Source organism: Myotis nattereri (genome assembly GCF_964212035.1).
Source record: "Myotis nattereri genome assembly, chromosome: 1".
Lineage (NCBI taxonomy): Eukaryota > Metazoa > Chordata > Mammalia > Chiroptera > Vespertilionidae > Myotis > Myotis nattereri.
The window spans coordinates 129,537,881-129,563,617 of record NC_138075.1 but is presented as its reverse complement, the minus strand read 5'-3'; the positions used below and the strand labels follow the sequence as shown (position 1 = coordinate 129,563,617).

The 25,737-nt window shown below is 40.4% G+C and overlaps 1 protein-coding gene across 2 annotated transcripts in view; it reads right to left on the bottom strand.

The window, feature by feature from the left end:
- Positions 1 to 25,737, bottom strand: part of LOC308523060 (putative coiled-coil domain-containing protein 144C) — a 63,938-nt gene that overhangs the window by 28,023 nt on the left and 10,178 nt on the right. For both annotated transcript variants that reach the window (XM_081096723.1, XM_081096724.1), the window contains 3 exons: positions 11,405 to 11,465; positions 6,490 to 7,596; positions 2,406 to 2,566 (listed from right to left, as the gene is read on the bottom strand). In XM_081096723.1, coding sequence (XP_080952849.1) covers positions 2,406 to 2,566; positions 6,490 to 7,596; positions 11,405 to 11,465 — 1,329 coding nt within the window. The remainder of the gene's footprint in view (positions 1 to 2,405; positions 2,567 to 6,489; positions 7,597 to 11,404; positions 11,466 to 25,737) is intronic.

The window sequence follows — 25,737 nt, the reverse complement described above, 5'->3', positions numbered from 1 at the left end:
CCAATAGGGTATGTGCAGGAGGCAGCCTATCAGTGATTCTCTCTCATCATTGATATTTCTCTCTCTCTCTCTCTCAACCTCTCCTTTCCTCTCTGAAATCAATATATATATATATATATATATATATATATATATATATATATTTTAAAAAGAGTTATTAAGCAGGCAGTTTGATATATAGGTCTGGCATTAAGGAGAGAGATCTTGGCTGGGAATATACATTTGAAGATCATTCGTATATACAAGGTAGTAAAAGTCAATTTTGGTAGGAAAAAAAGACCAAGGACTGAATCCCGGGACACCTGATTGTGTAAAAGGTGGGATACGAGGAGAAACCAAACAGACTAAGATGGACAGGCTAGGCAGGCAAGGGGGAAACTAGGTGAGTGTGTTCTCACCCTCTGAAAACTCAAAGTCCTAAAAGCTAAATGAAAACAAAGTTTTCCATGGGGTCAAATATTGCTGATAGGTTATGTAAAGCCAGGTCTAAAACATGATGTCTAGATTTATTAGAGGGAAAACAAGTACTAATCTTGAGAAAAACCATTTTGGAGATGAGTTAGGACTAAAAATTACTAGAGTGGCCTCAACAGTGCATGGAAGGGAAATTAGAATCAGTGAGTATAGATAGTGCTTTTAAGGACTTTATACTAAATGGCATGACCTTGGATGATCTCATCTTCATGTTTACCTGTAGCTTTCAATCCTTTCATAATGATCATAAAGTATTTTTGTAATACTTAAGAGTTTTTTCATTACATACCTATAATATTACATGGTTTAAAACATGCCAGACTAGGTGTTACATAACAAATTCACAAATTATACAACTAAGAAACCCCATGAAATTTTTCTAGTTCTATAAGATTACATAATCTGATGGTGATGTTTCTCATGCTTACAAAGAGGACAGAAGGATTTCTTGCTAGATGAAAATCATCCAATCCTAGAATATGTGACACTACTTAAATGTACAAAGCACACTGTAATTAGTCATATTAAAATTGTGTAATAGAAATAAAGGGGGAAACATGCAGGTAATATTCTTACTTTATAAACTGAATTTTTGTCAATTGTGTTGAAAAATTGTGTGTGGTGCATACTGAAATGTATTCTCCTTAAAAATGAAGGATAAAGGCACGCGTGCAGGGTACTTTTCAAACAGAAGATTCACTACATTAGGAGCACCTTGGTTTACATTGCAAAGGTCAACAAATGAACGCCTGCAGGCCAAATCCAGCCCAGAGCCTGTTTTTGTCAATAAAGATTTGTTGGAACACAGCCACACCCACTCCTTTACCTAGTGTCTATGATTAACTTCAGAGACCCCATAGTTCACGAAGCCCACAACATTAACTTAACTATCTGGCACTTTAGAGAAAAGCTCTGTCAGCCCCTCACTTAGCAGATTAATCCCCTGATGTGTTTTAATAGGTTTTTCACAATATGCTGAAGTTTTTATGTAAGATATGGAATAAATTGCCTTGTGAAATCCCTCAGCTTTCAGATTAATTTGAGTGCCCAATATTAAGAATAAAACACAAATATCTAGTAACCAGCAACTTAGGTGGAAACAAAGTAGAGTGACAGTGTAGCATATAACTTCCTTTTATAACTGAATGGATATTAAAAATATTCTCACAAAATTTGCTTAGAACATGACATTAAACCCAATGCTTTAAGTACAAGTACATTGTGAAACAATTAGTATACTGTAGACCAGAACTACCCCCATTTTTCCAGTGGCTGCATACCACATTATTTTATGTGTATAATAATGTATTACCTTATAGATAGGTATTTACACTACCTACAATTTTTTGTAAGCAATGCTATAATAAATATTCTTATACATATGTATATATGTAACATTTGTATTAGTATCCTTAATGCATAAACGTATATTATATATCCTTAACATTTGCCATTATATATACATCTATATTACCTATAATGACCTACTTTATGTTTTATATACATAATAATATATAATTGATGTCCTTAGAATTTGTACATGTGTGTATATCCAAGTCATGTCTTCTTGTAGGATCTAGTTCTGGAAGTGAAGCTATTGGGATAAAGGAATGACATACTTGAAATTCCAAAATTCACTCAATTATCCTAGAAAAAGGTGTGCCAATGTCAGGTACCAGTAGTGCACGGGAGCGCCTTTTCCTCTCTTGTGCCAGTTCTGGTTGTTATTTTTTAAACAAAATATTTATCATTTTAAATTTAAAAAATGGTATCTTATTGTTTGTTGATTTACATTTTTTCTGATTACCAGGCAAGGATCAATCTCCCTAGTAAAAATATAAAATTTGTTAATCATGAATATTTGCACAAATTGGAATTTGTTTTATAGGAAAAGAGTAATTACCTATTATTAAATACTGCTGTAGGCTTACCTATCAGAATCTTTGCTCCCCATAACAGGAAGCTGCTGCTTATCAGTTTGTTCAACTTTGTTTTTCTGACTCCTTCCATCACTGTCATCAGCAGCAGCATTATACATGTTTCCTGACACTTTCCTTTCACTGCTTTTCTGCTTCTTTTTTTCTTCTTCAGCCTTTGATGAAAGTTTGATATTAAGGATATTGTTACTACCTTATTCATTAAAAATACTGTGTTTTCTTTAATTTTATCGTTTGGCTTTTAGTTTAATTGCCATGACTTTAATAATAAAAATATTTTAAGAATAAAAATAATCAATAAAAATATTTTGTGTGTTTATTTTTATCATTAGAGGTCATTGAAATTGTTGAAAATTCTGCTTCATTTCTGTTTCAGTAAAGAAGCAGAATTTTCCAAAAGTTTTAAAAGAGCTGTCTTAATTTTGTGCACCGATTCACATCACACCCACACTTTGTTACCTTACCTACCCCACCCCATTTATCTAGGAGAGACAGAGAAGTAAAAGGACAAAAAATGCAAAATGTGTCCTCCTCTGTCTTTCCCACCTGGGTCTTGCATTACCCACCAGACTTAACGAATGTGACATTGTGCGTCAGTAACAAATAGGAAGCTATCCTCATTCTGCAGGAAGCTATTCCTTCCCCTCTTGCCTTTTACAATTATTTTTTCTTTAAGATCTTTGAGGGCATCAAAAAAAGTGGTGGTATTCATAAAATATATGAACCACAGTTTACCACAGCACTGGAGTAGAGTGAAACCAATGGATTGTTGGTTAATGTATAATTCTGGAAAATGAGTAATGCTCCCCTAACGTTACATACAATCACTATAAAATCTTATAGCTAGAGGACATACAAGTCGTTATCTACTTACTTTAGCCCATATTTACTGATAACGGAAATCAAGGTTTAATGATCTGTCCAAAGTTTCTAAAGATGCATTACCTACCATTTTATGGCACCAAAAGAAGAGATATCTTGTATAATAAAAACCTAATGCTAAGTGTCTGGTCATCTGGTTGGATATTCAACCAATCAAAGTGAAATATGCTAATGATATGCTAAGGCCATGCAACCGCTGTCTATGACGTTCATTGACCACCAGGGGGCAGACAGTTGACCAGTTGACCAGTCTCTATGACATGCACTGACCACAGTAGGCAGATGTTCTGACCGGTAGGTTAGGTTGCTGCTGGGGTCCGGCCATTGGGACTGAGCAAGATGGGCCGGGCATACCCTGGAGCCCTCCCACAGTTCCTCCCTAGCTGGCCAACCTCCTGTGTCCCTTCCCGGCCTCAGTCATGACCCAGTGGGGTCCCTTGGCCTGGCCTGCACCCTCTCGCAATCTGGGACCCCTCAGAGTATAATGGAGAGCCGGTTTCAGCCCAATCCCGCAGGCCAGGCTGAGGGACCCACTAGTGCACGGATTTGTGCACTGGGGCCTCTCATAATTCTATAATGCTGAATCAGATAAATAAACAAAAAATTTTATTAAATTAACCAGGTAAAATAAGTATGACTTTTGAAAAGTAATTTAATGCCTTAATGTAATGAGAAGGCTCATCCACTTTTTCTTATAAAGGAGCATAATGTCTCAATTATTTTTCCATCTCAAAGCTCAGGTTCTCTTTTAGAGACAAATATTGAGTTTATGGCAAATAACTTATGTGACCTATATGATACATACATGTCAAAATGATAATTGCCATGCTTTTATTTTTGGAAGGTATTCTACATTTCTATATTTTTAATCTTTCAATTACATTTCACATTCAACATTTTTGTATTAGTTTCAGTTGTGCCGCATAGTGGTTAGACAATCAGATACTTCACAAAGTGATCCTCCTGATATTCCAAGTGCCCACCTGGCAGCATACATACTTATTACAATACTAGAGGCCCAGTGCATGAAATTCATGCACAGGGGGGTGGGTAACCTCAGCCCAGCCTGCACCCTCTCCAATCTGGGACCCCTCAGGGGATGTCCTAAACTGGCAGTCGAACCTCCCTTTCACAATCCGGGACCGCTGGCTCCCAACTGCTCGCCAGCCTGCCCGTCTGATTGCCCCTAACCACTTCTGCCTGCCATCCTGATTGACACCTAACTGCTCCCCTGCCAGCCCAATGGCCCCCAACTTCCCTGCCCTGTAGGCCTGGTCTCCCAACTGCCCCCCCCCCCTGCTGCCCTAGCTGCACCCAACTGCACCCCCCTGCAAGCCTGGTCGCCCCCTTACTGCCCCCTCTGGCCTGGTCACCCCTTACTGACCCCCACCGGCCTGGTCACCCCTCACCATCCCCCTCTTCCAGTCTCGTTGCCCCTCACTGCCCCCTCTTGCCAGCCTGGTTTCCCCCAGCTGCTCCTGCTGTGGGCTTGGTTGCCCCACACAGCCTGCTGCTCGGTTGTTTGGTTGCCCCTCACTAACCCTCCTGCTGGCCCTGTTGCCCTTACTGCACCCCCTGTAGGCCTGGTCGTCCCACGCAGACTGTTCGGTCATCTGTTCTATTATGATGGTCGCTTAGGCATATATATATATATATATATATATATATATATATATATAGAGAGAGAGAGAGAGAGAGAGAGAGAGAGAGAGAGATGATTGACTACATTCTCTATGCCAGTTTTTCTCAACCTTCCTAATGCTGCGACCCTTTAATACAGTTCCTCATGTTGTGGTGACCCCGAACCATAAAATTATCTTCGTTGCTACTTCATTACTGTAATTTTGCTACTGTTATGAATTGTAATGTAAATATCTGATATGCAGGATGTATTTTCATTATTCGTTACCCACAGGTTGTACTTGACATCCTTGTGACTATTCATTAACTACCATTCTGTGCTTCTTAATCCCTATATTTTTTGCCCAGTCTACTGACCCCTTTTTCTCTCACATCCATCAGTCAGATTTCTGTCATCTATGAGTCTCTCATAAATTTCTTAGTTAACCTATTTTGCTCTTTACATTCCACATATTAGTGAAATCATATGGGACTTCTGTTTTTCTGTCTGACATATTTCACTTAGCATCTATGCTGTCACAAATGGCAAGGGTTCATTTATTTTTATGGCAGTGCCACACTTTAGTAAACAACATAATGTAAAGCTTTGACTCAACAAACACATCTGAGCGTGGTGATAAAAAATATATGTGGAAGTATATATGTTTGTTATTAAAATATCTCAATAAAATTGCAATGATGATATACGGTGCAGGTGGGTACTTGAAATATTGGGGAGACCAATTTTAAAAGTATATGATTATCTAGCCATTATGCTGTACATGTGAAACTAATAGAATATAATATTGAATGTAAACTGTTAACAAAAATGAAATAAAAATATCTTGAAGCGATCATATTAGAATTCTAAGTGTCAAGGTTTTGAGTAAACTGTAGAAGACTGCACACTACAGCACAAAATAGAGAGTTTAGCTGGGGATATTTGTTCATATCCCTTCTCTCAGTCATAGCTTCCTTCCATTTTATTGTTTCTGGGATGCAACATAAATTCAATTTTTTTAAATTTGATTTTAGGAAGAGAGCATGGGACTGGGATAGAGAGTTAAAAACATCGATGAGAAACATGGATTGGATTCGTCCTGCACATTCCCTACTATAGATCCAGTCACCACACTGTGCCCTGACCCTGAATCCAATCAAAGACATCTTGCTCCATGGGTCAATGCTCCACCATGAGCCATACTCCCTGAGCTATGGGATGTGATGTAAATTTAAGCCAATGGACTTAAAAAGCAACAGCATAGTACTTATTACATATTTTAAACAATTTCCTTCATACTTTTCACTGGTTCATAGTACATAGGTCACATGGTACATAGCTAAATTAGTTGCCCAATTCAGAGGGAAGGCTGACAGAGAGACTTAAGTCAATTAAAGAAGAGAAGAATATTTTCCTAAACTATTACTTAGTTGACAGATTCTAATTATACACACAATTACATATTTAAACAACCTCATTTTACGTACAATATATTTTTCAGAAGTGGAAAATCAGAATGGATCAGAGAATTGATAAAGAGAAAAAAACAAATAGTAGCAGCAACTGAAGTTCTACCTCTTTTTGAAGTTGAATTTTCTCTCTTTTCCACGCCAGGTGCTCTGCTTTGTACATGTCTACTTCATTCATAATCCTTTGTAATTTTTCATTTACATATACTCCAGGTGTTCTGTCATTGTGCAGTGCAGAGGAACTCTCATCTTTTAATTTAGAGTCCATGCTTTTACAATAATTAGCACGGCAATGATCTGCACATAATGGCTTCTGGAACAAGTCTTGATCTGGCTTTATTTCCTTATAAGCATTTGTATCAGCAGACATATCGTGGCTTTTTATTTCAATGATGAGTCTGATTTCATTGCAGCAGGGATACTGCAATTCAAGGTGGCTTTTCGGATCACGGGACTGATGTGTAGGTCTGATGCCTAATTTCCAATCCGTGGTATTTGGGTTCATATTTTTTGTCATCTGCATAGCAAAGTCTTGGTCTTCTCTCACTTCAGACGTAACTACTGGGTGTCTTTCTTTTTTATTTTCTGTATCATTATAAAAACTCTCCTCATTTTTGTTCAAAACGTGTTCAGCGTCAGGTTTGTGATCATTTCCAGAGTGTAATTTCCTTTCTCTTAAACAAAGCTCAGAGGATGATGATGAGGGAGAGTCTTCCGGGGACCCAGGGTCTGCATGAGATGGAGAAACAATTTTGAGAGAGGTTTCTTCTCCTTCAGGAAATGTTTGTAATGCTGCAGAGACAGACGTTCCAAATGCATCTTTCCCCTCACAATCAAGCATTTTACCTGTCAAATTAGAAGGCATTTGTCTTAAGCTTGCTCCTTCTTTAGAGTTATCACGTAGTGGCTCTTCCTCAGGGCACTCCGTCATTTTGAATTTTACAGAAAATTCATGTGACCTCTGCTTTGACTCATCTTTGGAAAGTTGTAAGTTCTTCCTCTGCTCTAATGTGCCTTGTTTGATGCCTATTTCCTCCTCCTTTTGCACAGAAGGGTGTCCTGAATATGCCGATGTATCCTCTTTGTCACATGCCCTATTTATTTGTGATTCTTGAGTCATTTTTTCCAGATGCAAAGGTGGAAGACAAATATGCTTGCTTTGATTTTTAGATGTCTTTGCTGTCGGGGTATGTGTTTCTGAAATAACTTTATCCTTAAGTAATCAAGTATGGACAAAGAAAAATTAGAATGTAATTTAAAATTAACGGTTAGAATTCCTAGTCTATGACTACCTATTCCCCCAAATCAATGAATTGTAACTGAAAAGTAAAAAAAAAAAGAAGAAAAGAAAAACTTGCCTTGGTCTAAATTAAAATAAAAACATGTGCCCTCAAACCTAACTGTAACACTACTGAAATCAAAGAATTCATTAGATGTTAAATCTATCAGAAATAAATTAGTAGCTAAATGTTAACATTACAAAGTCTTCCTCACTTAAAATATTTCACCTCACCATATCCTAAATAGTGAGCCGCTGTAGTGCATTTCAGAAATTTTAGGGTGATCCAAAGTGGAGGCAAAAGAGGTGAAAGTTACACTCACTTCCTCTGTGGACCAGATTGGGATTACAACTCAATTATGTAACTACTAACCTGAATAACCAACTGAACATTATCTGAATATCATTCTTATAACCAAGGATCTACAGACGAAGCCTCAGCTACACTGGCAGGAAGGACAGAGACCCAAAAAGGGCTGTCCTCGCATCCACTTGTGGTGGCTGAGAATGCAGAGGCATGTCTCAGTGCAATGGTCCCCTGAGGAGCATGTGGTCTCAACCCCGCGCTGGGCTCCCAGCCCTGAGAACCAGAGCCTGGAAGAGGAGCCCACAGGACAGCTGGTTGTGAAAATCAGAAGGGATTCTGTCCTCCAGGAAGAGTTGGGAGTCTGCTAGAAAAACAGGAGCCCTCGTAAAGGGCCAGCACACAAGTATCCTTCCTACCACCTACCCTGGGCCTATGAAGAAAGGGTGGCTCAGAGTGGCCTGGGAGTCCTGTGAGGAGACTGTTTTGTGTGGCTCTGGGAGAGAGCTGAGGGGATGGCCTCTGGGTGCCCTCCCTGTGCTGAGTCCCTCTCCCACGATGCCCACAGATGCCATCTACCCTGGGTCAAGCCCTCCCTTCGTTATGGCCTCAGCCTGGGGAATGTACTAGCCCATCGTCCTGAATCCTTGTTCAAAACCCTGTGGAGCTACTTATTGCAAAGGAGTGTGGGCCCGTGGTGTTTTGTGATCTCTTAAGGAGGTCGGGATGGACTCAGGGGGTGTCAGAGACTGAGTTGTGTGACTTTGGGTTGTGGGTCTTTATTCCCTTGCTGGTCTTACTAAAGCCACCATTTCATTGCTGAGTCCTCCCTCCATGCAGCCAAATCTTGGTCTTTGAGCCCTGATGAATTTTGATGGCCTTCCTCTAATGTCTCCCTGAGGCCCCACCCAACCACAACAGTCCACAGGTACCTGGTGGGTGATAAGTGGCATTTGTGTTCCCTGGGACTTGTGCTGAGTGGCCTCACACCCAGAAATGAAACCGAATTTGAATCTGTATCAACATGGCAAACACCACTTGCACCTACCTGATGACTCACTTACCTCATGCAACTCACATACCAATGGGAACTTCTTGAGTTCCCATTGACTGACCCCAACAGAAAGCTGGTAGGTAGAAGTAGCCCAAGTGTCCAAGTGACTTGGGCTTTTTGCTCAGCTGTCCCATGGGCTTGATGCTGGTGGAAAGAGGCACCTCCCAGGCACCCCCTGGCCCAGCAGAGGCAGTCACACATACTAGATCTCTTTATAGCTCCACATAGGCAGCACAAGGGAGATCACAGGCAGAGACTGGACATTGCCTTTCAGCAGAGACCCTTCCACAGGCCCCAGAACCAACACACCCAGGGTTGAGTGGGGGGACTTCAGAGCATGACCCAGTTAGATCCACAAGTAGAACACCCAAGGTCTGGACAGACAGCAAACCTAGCTGGCCTGAATTACTCAACATGGGGTCAGTCTTTGCACAGCAGCTTGTACACTGTGTGTAGTCAGCCAGCCTGAAGATCAACCCCATCCACAAACAGGCCAAAAGCAATCAAGACTTTACAAAAGGAGGGTTCACAGAACACTCACAGTGACATTCCAGGAGCACCTAACTGAGGTGATCAGAAAGATTGTGTCAAGGCATATACAAGAAGCAACCAATGAATGCATAATTAAGAGGAACAACAAATCAATGTTTCTCTCTCTCTCTCTTAAGTCAGAAAGTAAAAAAATTAAATAATTTTTTTTTCATTTTTAACAACCAAAAAAAGCCAGGATAGCAATAATTACATCAAATAAATGGAATTTAAAACTAAGGCTATAACAAGAGACAAAGAAGGCAGTTATATAATGATAATGGAATCAACCCGAAAACAAGAAATAACCTTTGTAAACATAAGAGCACCTAATTATATACAGCAAATATTGATATAATCATAGTTGGGAGTTTAATACCACATTGACATCAATGGATAGATCTTCCAAAAGAAATAAAAAAGATAAGAGCACCCTGAAAAGACACATTTTACGAGACAAATTCCATTTATTTTTTCAGAGAATTACACTGTAACACAGAAGGGTATACATTTTCTTCAAGTACACATGGAACATTTTCCAGGATAGGCCAGATGTTAGACCATAAAAAAAGCCTTAGAGAATTTAAAAAGATTAAAATCATTTCACACATCTTCTCCATCCACATTTGTAGTGTTATCAAACTACAAATCAATTACACACAAACACACACACAAAAAAACAAACCACACCTGAAAACCCACAAACACATGGAGGCTAAATAACCTGTTACTAAACAGTGAATGGGTTAATAATGAGATCAAGGAAGAAATCAAAAGATACCTTGAAACAAAGGAAATGAGAACATGACAACCCGAAATCTATGGAACAGTGAAAGCAGTCCTAAGAGGAAAATTCACAGCAATGCAGGCCTACCTCAAGAAACAAGAAGAATCTCAAATTAACAATGTAACCTTTCACCAGAAGACCTGCTTTAAATGAGCCTATTGGATTGTTTTGAAAGGTGTAATATGATCTTAATTAGATCTGTTGATAATTATTATTATGAGAGTATTCTTTTTGTAGTGAGTATAGTCCACCAAACATAAAATAAACCCTGGGTACCACAGTGAAATAGCAGATGAGCTGATGACCTGGGAAGATGAGGGTGGGAGTGAAGATAGGAAGGAAGAAGAAACAACATGCCCCAAACATAAAGTTATCAGTGCTTGGATCTCATCTCCACGATCTAATAATCCATTTTAAACTAAAAAATTCAGTAACATTTGGTACATTTACAATATTGTGCAATGATGCCCTCTATCTAGTTCCAAAACGTTTCATCACTCCAGAAGGGAACTTCATTCCCACAAAATTGAGACTCCCCATCTCCCCTACTGCAGTCTCTGGCAAGCACTTGTCTGATTTCTGTCTCTATGGACTCATTTATTGTGGAAATTACATATAAAAGGAATCACACAATAAAATAAACATATGTTCTGGCCTGGCCTATGTGGCTGAGTTGGTTGGCGCGTCACCCCAAGCACCAAAAGGTCACAGGTTCAATTCTCAGTCAGGGCACATACACAGGCTGTCAGTTCAATCCCAGTTGGGGCTCATGGGGAAGGAAACCAATCCATGTTTCTCTCTCATGTCAATTATTCTCTATCTATCTATCTATCTATCTATCTATCTATCTATCATCTATCTATCTCTCTCTCCCCCCTAACCCTCCCTCTCTCTCTATAATCAGTTCTTAAAAAGGCATATCTCAGTTGAAAATTTAACAATAAAAAGACTAATTTTGCATTACAATCATAAATCAATGACAGGTAAGCTGCTATAAAATTTTAAGAGTAAGTTCCACACAAAATTAAATTGACAGCAGGAAAATGAATTTCACAAGGGAGCACGTTACCTTCAAGTCTTCATTGTGTGATGTAGGTCTTGAATCACCAATGCCAGGTTTGCTGCAAAGTCTTTACAGTAAAATATATAATAAAAATGAGTGAGTTCATTTCTTTCAAACAAGCAACAAAAAATTTAAGTGAAAGATCTGTTATCTGTATAACAAATAAAGATTTTTTAAAATATATTTTATTGATTTTTTACAGAGAGGAAGGGAGAGAGTTAGAAACGTCGATGAGAGAGAAACATCGATTCAGTTGCCTCCTGCACATTCCTCACTGGGGATGTGCCCGCAACCAAGGTACACACCCTTGACCAGAATTGAACCTGGGACCCTTCAGTCCGCAGGCCGATGCTCTATCCACTGAGCCATACCATTTAGGGCACAAATAAAGATTCTTGATATAATTAATGCTGGTGCTCTGTTTAAAAAAAGGCTTTAGTTATCTATTTCTGCTGCCACCTCTCCCAATCTATAAACTATTTAATTGAAGACACACTCTGCCTGAGACTAATTTGTTTTTACCTATTAATGGCTGGCATATCTTTTGTTTCCTGAACTGGCACACATCTGATGACCTAAATCAAAATAGGAAGATACACTGTCCCTTCCCCCTTGTCTGACCCTGGTTTAAAGACTACTGGGTTTCAGTCAAAAATGGTAGTCTTGCCGAAACTGGTTTGGCTCAGTGGATAGAGCGTCAGCCTGCGGACTAGGGGGTCCCAGGTTCGATTCCGGTCAAGGGCATGTACCTGGGTTGCGGGCACATCCCCGGTGGGGGATGTGCAAGAGGCGGCTGATCGATGTTTTTCTCTCATCGATGTTTCTAACTCTCTCTGTCTCTCTCCTTTCCTCTCTGTGAAAAATCAATAAACTATATTAAAAAAAATGGTAGTCTTGCTTCTTTAGCATAGAAACCACTTATTAAGGAGAATCCATTCCTTCCTTTTACCCTAAAACCATATAAAAAGTTCCCTGAAATGGTGGATAGTTAAATGTCCAAATGTCAAAGAGCAAAGTATTATCTTGTTAGCCATCCCACTCCCAGATCACCCTCTGCTGGCTCCATGCCAGTCTCCAACATTTAAATCGCCAGCCTATGAGGCACAGACTCCTGAAACAAGCACAGGCTCAAATGGCCAAGAACAGGAGCTCTCTATTTCCCTGCTCCTGGAAAACAATCTAAAGGGAGTCTCAGTAATCCACGCATAACATAGGTGTGTTACCAACTACCCAACTCCACTACTGATTTGACAGCTTGTCCTGTCCCTGCCCAACTCTCAATGTACTTGGAAAGCACATCAGCTAATTGGAAAAAGTTATACAAATAACTCTCCTGGTTAACACTAAACATCTAAAACACACACACACACACACACACACACACACACACACACACACACACACAAAACGGGAATTGCCTTGGCCAGTGTGTGTCAGTGATTCAGCATCAACCCATGAACCAAGAGGTCACCAGATCAACTCCAAGTCAGGGCACATGCCCAAGTTGCTGGCTCAGTCTTTAGTAGGGGGCGTGCCTGAATGAGGCAGCTGATCAGTGATTCTCTCTCATCATTGATGTTTCTATCCCTCTCTCCGTCTCCCTTTCTCTCTTCCTAAAATTAATAAAAACATATTAGAAAAGGGGGGAGGAGCTTCCTGAGACCAATTATTAAACAATGCCTCTTGACCCAAACTTCAAAGATAAGTCTCTAAATATTGAATATGAAACAGTTTTCATTTTGAACATAGCTGATGAAAGGCAACTTTTAAACAGAACACATTTGGTTAGCCCTGGCCAGTTGGCTCAGTTGTTTGGAGCATTGTTCCATACACCTGAATTCAAGTTTGATTTCAAATCAGGACACCTACCCAGGTTTCAGGTTCAATCCCAGGCTGGGGCATCTGTGGGACTCATGTACTCTGAGTGAATCAGGCAATTTGAAGGTATTGACCAGAGGAACAACACAATCTGACTTATATTTTAATAGGCCCACTATATTTAGAATTGAACAAAAGACTAGAATTGATGGGAAAAAAGAAAATTAGGGGGAAAGGCAAGGAGAGAGGAGTAGGGGGAGAGCAAGAAGAAGGAAGGTGGCAGGAAGGAGGAAGGCAGGAAGGAAGACAGGAAGGAAAGAAGGAAAAAAGAAAGAACAAAATCAATTAATTGGCTATTAAGCTAATCGAGATAGCAGATGATGCTGACCTGGGCCTGGAAGATATGATTGAATTTTGATATACAGTCACCTCTTAAGTTTGTGGACCTTGAATTAACAGACTTTAGGTTTAATGGATAATACTTCTGGTCTGTATGTCATATGTGAAAATTAACAACCCATTAATTTGAAAATGCTTTTAACCAAAATTTGCTTATACTCAACAGGTGTTTTTTTTTTTTTTTTTTTTTTTTTATTAATTCACAGTTACTTTTAACAAATGTTTTCAAAAAGCCATATGTTGTAAAACCACTGTAGTAATTTCACCAACATAAATACGTATTACTTATCGGCAACTGTAGTCTACATATTTAAATCCAAGAATCATCGTTCCTAAACAATGTTCAGCAAATGATTAGGACAAAATCACACCACGTGGTGCATGGGTAATTGGTTCTGTTGGTGAGTAGAGTGACTGTCTGCAGCAGTTTTAACATGTGCCAGCCGCCATTCCCATGTGCACTGAGCTGTGCCCTAGCCGTGTGCATTTGCTTATTCTTGGTGACTGGTGAATGCATGTATTATATGACCTATTCACTATAAATTTAAAATTATGTATTAAACACATCATTCCAACCCTCACCTTAAAATATAAACAAAAGGAAAGGACTTAATTTAACGCTAAATTGCAAATTAGAAGAGTCAGGAGTAGGTGTGTTCATCCGTGTCAGCAACATGGCATAAAAAAAGCAAACTGTATTTGACATTAAAAAGTAACAAAGATGACCCTGGATATTGTGGCTAAGTGGTGAGAGCATTTGCCTGCACACCAAAAGGACCACAGATTCAATTCCTGATCAAGGGCACATAACTGGGTTGCAGGTTCCATCCCCAGCCCTGGTCCACTAGAGGTGCTTCTCTCACATGGAGGTTTCTGTCTCTCCCTCCCTCACTTCCACTCTCTCTAAAAAATCAATGGAAAAAATATCCTTGAGTGAGGGTTAACAACAAAACAAAGACACAATAAAAAATATGTTAATATGTGGTACAGGGTAAACACCAATCACAGAAAACATGGGAAACTGATGAAATTGGCACCAGAAAGCAAATGAATGGGCTGGTGACACTTCAGTTGAGGAAACATTGTTGAAGTGTGCACACAACAGCGTTCCTGTGGGCCCGGTGCAGGCAGCTGAACTGAAATCTGCAGCAGTTTAGTTTGCAAATCATATGAACACACCATTCAAAGCAAGTGATGGGTGGCTTGGGTGCTCTCACAAAAGGCACGAAATTATGAGAAAATGAATTTACGGTGAAAATTTAAGTGCTCCAACAGAAGAGTCTGAACCATTTAGGCAAAAATTAACAGAACATATAAATAACTCAATGTCACTACAGCCTCAGGTTTACAATGCTGACAAAAGTGGTTTGTTCCGGCTTCTGTGCCTGAAAACACACCAGCCTGCAAATAGCGGAAACCGACACGGGAAGAAAAGCCAGCAAGGACAGGATCTTGGCACTGCTGTGTGCCCACACAGATAGGTCATGTCCTAGTAAACTGACACCTGCAATCACTGGCAGAACTCATAAACCTGGAGTTTTAAAAAACAGAATGCGTCATCTGCCTGCTTTGTATGGCAACTCTAAAAAGGCATGGCTCAACTCAGACATTTTGCAAGAGTGGATTTTGAAAGCATTTTCACCTGCAGTCAGGAAGTTTCAAGGCGAAGAGCTTGGAATACCACCAGAGGATGCAAAATGTTCATTGCATTTAGACAATGCTCTTGCTCATCCATCTAAAAATACTTTCTGTTCAGAGGATGGCAAATTTAGATGTATGTTTTTGCCAAAAAAAATACATCACGTATCCAGCCCATGGACCTGGGGGATAATTCTGGCAACTAAATGAATATACCGCAAAATTTTTTAGAGGAAGTAGTGGTTGTATTGCAGACAGAAGGTAATGATGAACATACAACTGGACAGCGTATCTTACAAAACTTACCGTTTTAAAGAGTTACCATTTAAAATCAGTAATTTTTAAATGTTGATGCAGCATGAAAAGAAGTGAAAGTGCAAACATTGGAAACTGGTTGGAAGAATTGGCTTGACAATGAAGAGAGACTTGCATTTAGAAGGTGTAGAGGTTACTCATTACTGTGGGACAACACAGAATATTGGCAGACAAGTAGCTGAGGAAGATGATTACAGTGGTTAGAAGAAGATGAAGGTGACCCTGGGTACCACACTGGCTGAAAGTGAAATAGCAGATGAGGTGATGACCTGGGAAGATGAGGGTGGGAGTGAAAATGAGGAGGAAGAAGAAACAGCATGCCCCAAACATAAAGTTATCAGTGCTTGGATCTCATCTCCACGATCTAATAACACTTATTGGCAATTCATCAGATAATGAAATGCAGCTTTATTACACCCATTTTTGAAATATTAGGGAGTTAATTATAAAAAACAGCAGACTTCAAAAGTTCAAACTAAACTTGACAGGTTTTTCAAGGCAGGATTACCTAAAGCAAGGGCCTCAACATCGAACATTAACGTCACACCACAATGGGAGTGGCTGGATATATCATCATCCAAAGATGATTATATAGGAAAACTTTCTTCTGTTCTTATAAAATTTAAATTTTGTTTTGTTTTTAAGAATATTGTTTATTTTTTAGTTAAATATAACTAAAGTGTATTTTTGGAAAAATGTTTATTTTAATTTAGATTGCTTACTTATCACAGTCTCTAAACTATGGTAAGTACATAAGCAATAATATCTATAGAAAATTTTTCTGTGAAACTAAACTTTTCATACACACTTAATTTTAAACAAACGTTGTCTACAAAAGTAAAAGCAGGTAAACTAATTTGTCAGTTTTTTCACATACACATTCAGAAAACCTACTTTATTATATATAACAGACTTTTGGCTTTGGGACACCTCCTTGCCTGAATTAGTCCCTTACATTGGACATTGGGGTCTCTCTTTAATTTGAAGATAACCTGACAAGAGTTGCTGACAGATTTGATGTGAGGTTTAAGATAAAGAGAAAGATAGGAGTTGAGTTTGAACCCAAGTTTTTGGCAGAGCAATTGGAAGAGCTGTCATTAACTCAAACAAGAAAGACCACATGAAGGGTGAGTGTGAGAAAGAAGATCAATAGTTCAATTTTGGAGATCTTATGTCTGGAACACCCAATGGCTATTAAAAAAAAAAAGATACTAAGTAGGGAATTTGATATATAGGTCTGGCATTGAGGAGAGAGGTTTGGTCTGGAGATATAAATTTGAAGATCATTAGTATATACAAGGTAGTAAAAGTCATGAGAAAAAAGATCAAAGCCTGAATCCTGGGACACTTGCATGTGTAAAAGGAGGGAAATGAGGAGAAACCAGACTAAGGACAGACTAGGAAAGGCAAGGAGGAATCCAGGTGATTATGTTCCCCCTCCCCACTGAAAACTCAAAGTTCTAAGAGACAAATGAAAAAAGAGACAGTTTTCCATTGGGTCAAATATTGCTGATAGGTTATGTAAAACCTGGTCTAAAACATTATGTCTAGATTTATTAGAGGGAAAAAAGTACTAACCTTGCAGAAAACAATTTTGGAGATGAGGTGGGACTGAAAATTACTAGAGTGGGCTCAAGAGTGCATGGAAGGGAAATTAGAATCAATGAGAATAGATCATTCTTTTCAGGACTTTGTAGCTAAATGGCACAGCCCTGGATGATCTCATCTGCTTCATGTTTAGCTGTAGCTTTCAATCCTTCCACAGTGACTATGAAGTATTTTTGTAATATGTAATACTTGAAAGTTTTTTAATTACGCACCTGTGGCACTATATGGTGTAAAACATGCCAGTCTAGTGTTACATAATAAATTCACAAAATTATACACCTAAAAGATGCCATGATTTTTTCTAGATATATAATATTCACTAACCTTATTATCATGTTTCTCATGCTTACAAAGATGACAGAAGGATTCCTTTCTAGATGAAAATCATCCAACTCTAGAATATACTACTCAAATGTACAAAGTACACTGTAATCAATCATATTAAAATTGTGTAATAGAAATAAAGGGGGAAACATGCATGTAATATTCTTACTTTATAAACTGAATTTTTGTAAATTTTGTAATATGCAGTCCCTGTTGAAAAATTGGGTGAGGTACATACTGAAATGTATTCTCTTTAAAAAAGAAGGATAAAGGTATGCACTCATGGTACCTTTCAAAAAGATTCACGACATTAGGAGCACCTTGGTTTATCTAGTGTCTATGACAGATTTCAGAGACCTGATGGTTCATGAAGCCCACAATACTGAGTGTCTGGCCCTTTACCAAAAAGGTTTGTCAACTCCTGATCTAGCAGATTAATCCCTTGATGTGCTTAATAGCTTTTACTCAATCTTCTGAAATTTGTATATAAGATATGGGACAAATTGCCTTGTGAAATCCCTGGGCTTTCAGATTAATTTGAGGGTCCAATATTTGAACACTCAGGAATTAGGGACAAGCACAAAAAGCTAGTAGCTAGTAATTTAGATGGAAACAAAGTAGAGTGACAGTGTAGCATATAATTTCCTATCATAACTGAGCAGGTATTAAAAGTATCCTCACAAAATTTGTCTAAGACATGACATTAAACCCAATGCTTTAAGTACACTTCAGAAAAACAGGAATAAGAGGAGTGAAGAAAAAGATGGTGGCTGGCAGGATGGAGGTGAGGGATAGGAAGTGAGTGAGTGAGGGTATGAAAGGAGAGTGTGTGGATGTGTGTGGTATGTGTGTGAGTGAGGGAGGGACAGTTAAATCTGGCAGGAGAAGCCGAGGCTGGCAGACCAGGCTCTCTGGGACAGGGAGAGACTACCACCGCTGCGGGCACTCCCCAGACTGCAGGACTTGGACTGGGAGCCCAGACCATCTTGAAAGGGAGAGTGGCCTCTTCTAGGAACTCATCAGCACCACCACCCAGATAGGCCTTGGACACTGCCTGTGACCTGCAGCCACTCCAGCCAAAATCCTGCTGCCATACCCGCAGACTTGCAGACCCTGGGATCTCCACCTCTAAAGGAGCACTGCGCCTGCAGCAGTAAGTGCAGCTTCCCCCTCCCCAGTGGCAGACCTCCAACATCGCATTCATGCATCTCCAGTGAGCAGGTCTCCAAGGCACACCACTCCACAAACTTCTCTTAGGAGTCATTGTGAGCCCCAGCTGGGTGTGATTTTGTACAGACACAGGCACACTGCCCCTCAATAGAAATTCTGAATTCCCTCTGCCTGAATAACTGCCCACACACCCAGCTGCCCAACTTTAGCGCCAGGGCCTCTCAGTACCAGGGCCCCTCAGTGCCAGGGCCCCTCAGAGTGCATCAGAGGTCAGCACCTCTGGCAGATGCACTGCCACAGTTGCTCATTCCCCCTGAGCCCACCTATCCACAGGGCACTTTGGGAAGCCTCAGTGAGCCTCCGCTGGGTCCGATTTTGGACAAATAGGGACTCACTCCCCGGGGCAGTAGAAATCTGAATTCAACCATCCTGGATACCTGCCCAAAGATGCCTCGATTAAGCATGCTAGGGCCCTTCAGAGTGCTTCAGTGTGCCTGTCTTAGCAAACTCAGGGCGGGTGCTCCTGTGTGCCACCACTGGGAACACGCACCTATCCACCACAGGAGCGTCAGCAAAAATTGAGTTTCCCCACCCCACAGATGCAGATCTCTGGACACTACAGTTGCATGCTTTTCCAGCGTGCAGTTCTCCCAAGACCACTGCTCCACAGGCAGCCCTGGGGCCCCGCTGTGAGCCCTGCTGGACACACATTTAAACAAACAGGGGTGCACTGCTGGGCTGTAGAAACACTGAATCCCCTCTTCTGGGATACCTGCCCACAGACACTGCAATCCAGTGGCTTCAGTGCCAGGGCCCTTCAGAGTGTGTCAATACACCCTGCTGGCAAACACACCACAGGTGCCTCTGTGAAGTGCTGCTGGGATCACATGTACCCAACCATGAAGGCAGCAGCAAAAGCCGAGTCTGCCCACCCCACAACTACAGAACTTTGGACACCATAGTCATGCCTTGCCAGAACAGAGGCCTCCTGAGCCCCAACACCCCAATAGGTGGTTCCTGGGTGCCACTGTGAGTCCCTGCTGGGCACACGTGATTTCAACCAAGGGCATAAGACAGCAAAAATTGGAACACTCCCTCCACAGCTGCTGACTTCTAGACACCTCAGTTGTGCATTTCCAGCTCACAGGCCTACATCAAGAGAACCCAAATAGCTCAAGTAGGGAGCTACACTAGACTACCAAGCCCAGGAGGCCTGAGAGGTCACACCAGTAGCACCATACCCAAAAGAAGCTGGGTAGCAAAGCAATCTGAGCTACAATTAAAACATTACAGCAAAACATGGGAAGACAAAAAAGCAACCCACAAAGGAAAGAAAAATAAGAATCACTAGAAAATGAGTTAAATGAAATTGAGGCTACTAACTTATGAGAGAAAGAATTCTGAATAATGGTTATAAGGATGCTCAAATGGCTGGATGACAAATACACACAACTCAATGAGAATCATAAGGAGCTGAATGAGAATGTCACCAACATGAAAAGGAACCAAGAGGAAATGAAGAACGACATAGCTGCAATAAAGAACACAATGGAAGGCTTAAAAAGCAGACTAGAAGAGGCTGAGGACCACATCAGTGAATTAGAAGACAAGGTAGGAAAAAACACACAAACACAGGAGCAACTGGAAAAAAACTTAAAAAGCAAGAGGAGAGCCTAAGGGAGCTTTGGGACAATGCAAAATGCAACAACATTTGCTTAATAGGGGTACCAGAAGGAGAGGAGGAGAAGCAAGGAATAGAAAACCTGTCTGAAGAAATAATGACAGAAAACTTCCCTGATACTGGCAAGAAAAAAGCTACACAAGTCCAAGAAGAACATAGAGTGCTAAACAAGATGAACCCCAAAAGACCAACATCAAGACCCATCACAATTAAATTCGCAAACACCAACGACAAAGTAAGAACCTTAAAGGCTGCCAGAGAAAGACAGAAAGTTACCTACAAGGGATTTCCTATTAGAATATCAGCTGACTTCTCAACAGAAACACACCAGGCAAGAAGGGAATGGAATGAAATATACAAAGTGATGCAGAGCAAGGGAATGAATCCAAGAACACTATACCCAGCCAGGCTATCATTCAAAATTGAAGGTGGAATCAGGAGCTTCACAGACAAAAAAAAAAAAAAAAGGCTAAGAGAGTTTATTACTACCAATCCTAAAGGGACTGCTGTAAAAAGAAGAAAAAAAGACAAGAAGAAGCACAAACATTAAGAATAAAAATAACGAGAAACCAAGACGGCGGCATAGGTAAACACGGGAAATTGATGCCTCCCACAACAAAATAAAAAATACAACTAAAAGACAAAAAGGACATCATCCAGAATCACAAGAAGGCTGGCTGAGTGGAAACTCTACAACTAGAAGGAAAGAGAAAAGCACACTGAGACTCAGAGGAGGTGCGGAAATAAAGTGCAGAGGTACAGAGGCGCACATGGAAAGGGTTGGCAACTGAGGACACAGTTGTCTTTTTCAATCCGGAAGGAGTCTCAAGCTCCCTACTGCTCTGAACTCCAGTTCCGGGCGAGTCTCTGGGGACCCAGACTCATACGGGGAGAAACTGGACTGTTTGGCAGCGGGGGGAACTCGAGGGCAGCTTTCTCTCAGAGGTGCTTGCAGCGATTACCTTACTGGGACACTGAGACACAGGGCCTCTTGGGTAGGACTGAGTTTCAGCCATAGCTGTTTGCTCTGCCTTGTTGCTTCCCTGAGACCCCGGCCCACCCAAGCTGTTAGCAGAGGCTTTTGCATATGAAAGGCCTGGCCCTTTGCAATCTGAAAATTACCTAACAAACTGCAGCTGGGTCAGAGAGTCCCAGAACTTCCAAAAGAAGGCCCAAGGCCCCACAGCAGCTTGCATTGCTTCACAGCTGGGCCTCATCTGGGCACCTCCAAATCCCAAACAAAGAAGAGGAATCTTCAGATATCTCCATAGCTCCTGCTGGGTAGCCTCAGGCAAAAGCTAAATTAGCACCTCCTTAGAGATCCAAGAGCCACTGCACCCAGTGGTCAGAGTGGAACCATCCAGATTACAACTCCTCAGATCCATAAGGGACACACTCCAGGGGCAGACTCAGTGAGCACCAAAGCCCCACTGAAGCAAGTCCTTCCCCAGAAGGGCGTCTCCAGCACAGAAGTTCTCCCACTGCAGACACAGCTGATTCTCAAAGTCAATTGGCCTGGAGGTCAATTCCTCCCAGTGATACCTACAACAATCAAGGCTTAACTACAACAAGACTGTGCACAAAGCCCACAAAGGAGTGCACCAAGAGTGTCCACCTCAGGTAATTGGGGAGGCTGAGCCACTGGGCCCCATAGGACACCTAGCACAGAAAGCCACTCTATCAACACAGGGAAGTATAAAAAATGTGGAGACAAAGAAACAGGTCACAAATGACAGAAATAGAGGAAAGCAAACTACTGGATATAGAGTTCAAAACCACATTTATAAGGTTTTTCAAGAATTTTCTAGAAACCGCTGATAAATTTAGTGAGACCCTCAAGAAATCCAGTGAGACTCTCGAGGATATGAACAAGGACCAACTGGAAATTAAGCATACTTGACTGAATTAAAGAATATTATACAGAGTTCCAACAGCAGACTAGAGGATCGCAAGAATTAAGTAAAAGTTTAGAAATACAAAGAAGCAAAAACACCCAACTGGAAAAACAAAAAGAAAAAAGAATCCAAAAATATGAAGATAGTGTAAGGAGCCTCTGGGACAACTTCAAGCGTACCAACATCAGAATTATGGGGGTACCAGAAGAAGAGAGAGAGCAAGATAGTGAAAACCTATTAGAAAAAATCATGACAGAAAATTTCCCCTACCTGGTGAAAGAAATAGACTTACAAGTCCAGGAAGCGCAGAGAACCCCAAACAAGAGGAATCCAACGAGGACCACACCAAGACACATCATAATTAAAATGCCAAGAGCAAAAGACAAAGAATCTTAAAAGCACCAAGAGAAAAAACTCAGTTACGTACAAGGGAGTTACCATATGACTGTCAGCTGATTTCTCAACAGAAACTATGCAGTCCAGAAGGGAGTGGCAAGAAATATTCAAAGTGGTGAATAGCAAGAACCTACAACCTAGCTGAAACTGGTTTGGCTCAGTGGATAGAGTGTCGGCCTGCAAACTGAAAGGTCCCAGGTTCGATTCCGGTCAAGGGCATGTACCTTGGTTGTGGGCACATCCCCATTAGGAGATGTGCAGGAGGCAGCTGATCGATGTTTCTCTCTCATTGATGTTTCTAACTCTCTATCTCTCTCCCTTCCTCTCTGTAAAAAATCAATAAAATATATGTATTTTTAAAAAGAACCTACAACCTAGACTACTTTACCCAGCAAAGCTATCATTCAGAATTGAAGGTCAGATAAAGAGCTTCACAGATAAGAAAAAGCTAAAGGAGTTCATCACCACCAAACCAGTATTATATGAAATGCTGAAAGGTATCCTTTAAGAAGAGGAAGAAGAAGAAAAATGTAAAGATACAAATTATTAATAACAAATATACATCTATCAACAAGTGAATCTTAAAATCAAGTAAATAAATAATCTGATGAACAGAATAAACTGGCGAATATAACAGAATCAGGGGCATAGAAAGGGAGTGGACTGACTATTCTCGGGTGGAAAGGGGTGTGGGGGGTGTGGGAAGAGACTGGACAGAAATCATACACCTATGGATGAGGACAGTGGGGGGAGGGTAAGGGCAGAGGGTGAGGTGGGAACAGGGTGGAGGGGAGCTATGGGGAGAAAAAAGAGGAACAACTGTAATAATCTGAACAATAAAGATTTAATTTTTTTAAAAAGAAGGATAAAAATGACCACAAACAAGTACTTTTCAATAATAACATTAAATGTAAATGGATTAAATGCTCCAATAAAAAGACACAGGGTAGCTGAATGGATTAGAAAACATGACCCATATATTTGCTGTCTGCAAGAGACCCACCTCAGAACAAAGGATTCACACAGAGTGAGAGTGAAGGGATGGAAAAAAAATTTTCAGGCAAATGGAAATAAGAAAAAAGCTGGGTTGCGATACTTATATCTGACAATACAGACCTCAAAATAAAGGCCATAAACAAGATATAAGGAAGGCCACTACATAATGCTAAAGGGAGCAATTCAACAAAAAGTTATAACTCTGGTAAACATATATGCACCCAATATAGGAGCACCCAAAAACATAAAACAACTCCTGGAAGATATCAAGGGAGAGATCGATAGCAATACAGTCATAGTAGGGGACTTTAATACCCCACTGACACCACTGGATAGTCCTCTAAACAAAAAATCAGCAAAGAAAAATCAATCCTAAATGACTCACTAGATCAGATGGACTTAATTGACATATTCAGAATATTTCACCCCAAAGCTACATTCTTCTACAGTGCACATGGGGCATTTTCAAAGATAGACTATATATTAGGAAACAGGAAAAGTCTCTTCAAATTCAAGAGAATAGAAATTATAACAAGCATCTTCTCATAAATAAATAATCTGATGAACAGAATAAACTGGCGAATATAACAGAATCAGGGGCATAGAAAGGGAGTGGACTGACTATTCTCGGGTGGAAAGGGGTGTGGGGGGTGTGGGAAGAGACTGGACAGAAATCATACACCTATGGATGAGGACAGTGGGGGGAGGGTAAGGGCAGAGGGTGAGGTGGGAACAGGGTGGAGGGGACATAAAATTAGAAATCAACCACAATAAAAACATTGAAAAAGAAATCTAACACTTGGAGGCTAAATAGCATGCTATTAAACAATGACTGGGTCACCAGAGAGATCAAAGAAGAAATAAAAAGCATCCTGGAAACAAATGACAATGAAAACACAACAATCCAAAATCTATGGGACACATTTAAAGCAGTCCTCATACGGAAGTTCACAGCTCTACAGGCCGACCCCCCTCCCCCCCCCAAAAAAAAACAAAGAAAAACTGATAATAAATTATCTCATTCTACAACTCAAGGAGTTAGAAAGAGAGCAACAAGAAAAGCCCACAGTATCCAGAAGGAAGGAAATAATAAAGAGCAGAGGAGAAAGAAAAAAACATAGAGACAAAAAAAAAAACAACAACAACAACAAACAAACAAACAAACAAACAAAAAAAACCACAATACAAAAGATCAATGAAACCAAAAGCTGGTTCTTTGAAAGGATTAACAAGATTGATGAACCTCTAACCAGGCTCACCAAGAAGCAAAGAGAGAGGACCCAAATAAAATCAGAAATGAAAGAGGTGAAGTAACAACTGACCCTACTGATATACAAAGTATTGTCAAAAAATGCAATGAACAACTCTACTCCAACAAACTGGACAACCTCGACGAAATGGACACATTCCTAGAAAAATACAAGCTTCCAAAACTCAACCAGGAAGAATCAAAAAACCTGAATAGGCCAATAACTATTGATGAAACTGAAACTAATCAAAAAGCTTCCAGCAAACAAAAGCCCTGAACCAGATGGCTTCACAGGAGAGTTTTACCAAACATTCAAAGAAGAACCAAAGCCAATCCTTCTCAGACTATTCCAAAAAGTTCAAGAGGAAGGCACACTTCCAAGCTCTTTCTATGAAGCCAGCATTACCCTAATCCCAAAACCAGAAAGGGACACCACAAAGAAAGCAAATTATAGGCCAATATCCCTGATGAACATAGATGCTCATATACTCAACAAAATTCTAATAAACTGGATCCAGCATTACATTAGAAAGATCATACACCATGACCAAGTGGGATTTATTCCAGGAATGCAAGGCTGGTAAATATCCGTAAATCAATAAACGTGATACATCACATAAACAAATTGAGAAGCAAAAATCACATAATCATATCGATGGATGCAGAAAAGGTATTTGACAAAGTCCAACACCCTTTTCTGATAAAAACACTCAGCAAAGCCCTAACCGGATTGGCTCAGTGGATAGAGTGTCGGCCTGCAGACTGAAAGGTCCTAGGTTTGATTCCAGTCAAGGGCATGAACCTTGGTTGCGGGCACATCCCCAGCAGGGGGTGTGCAGGAGGCAGCTGA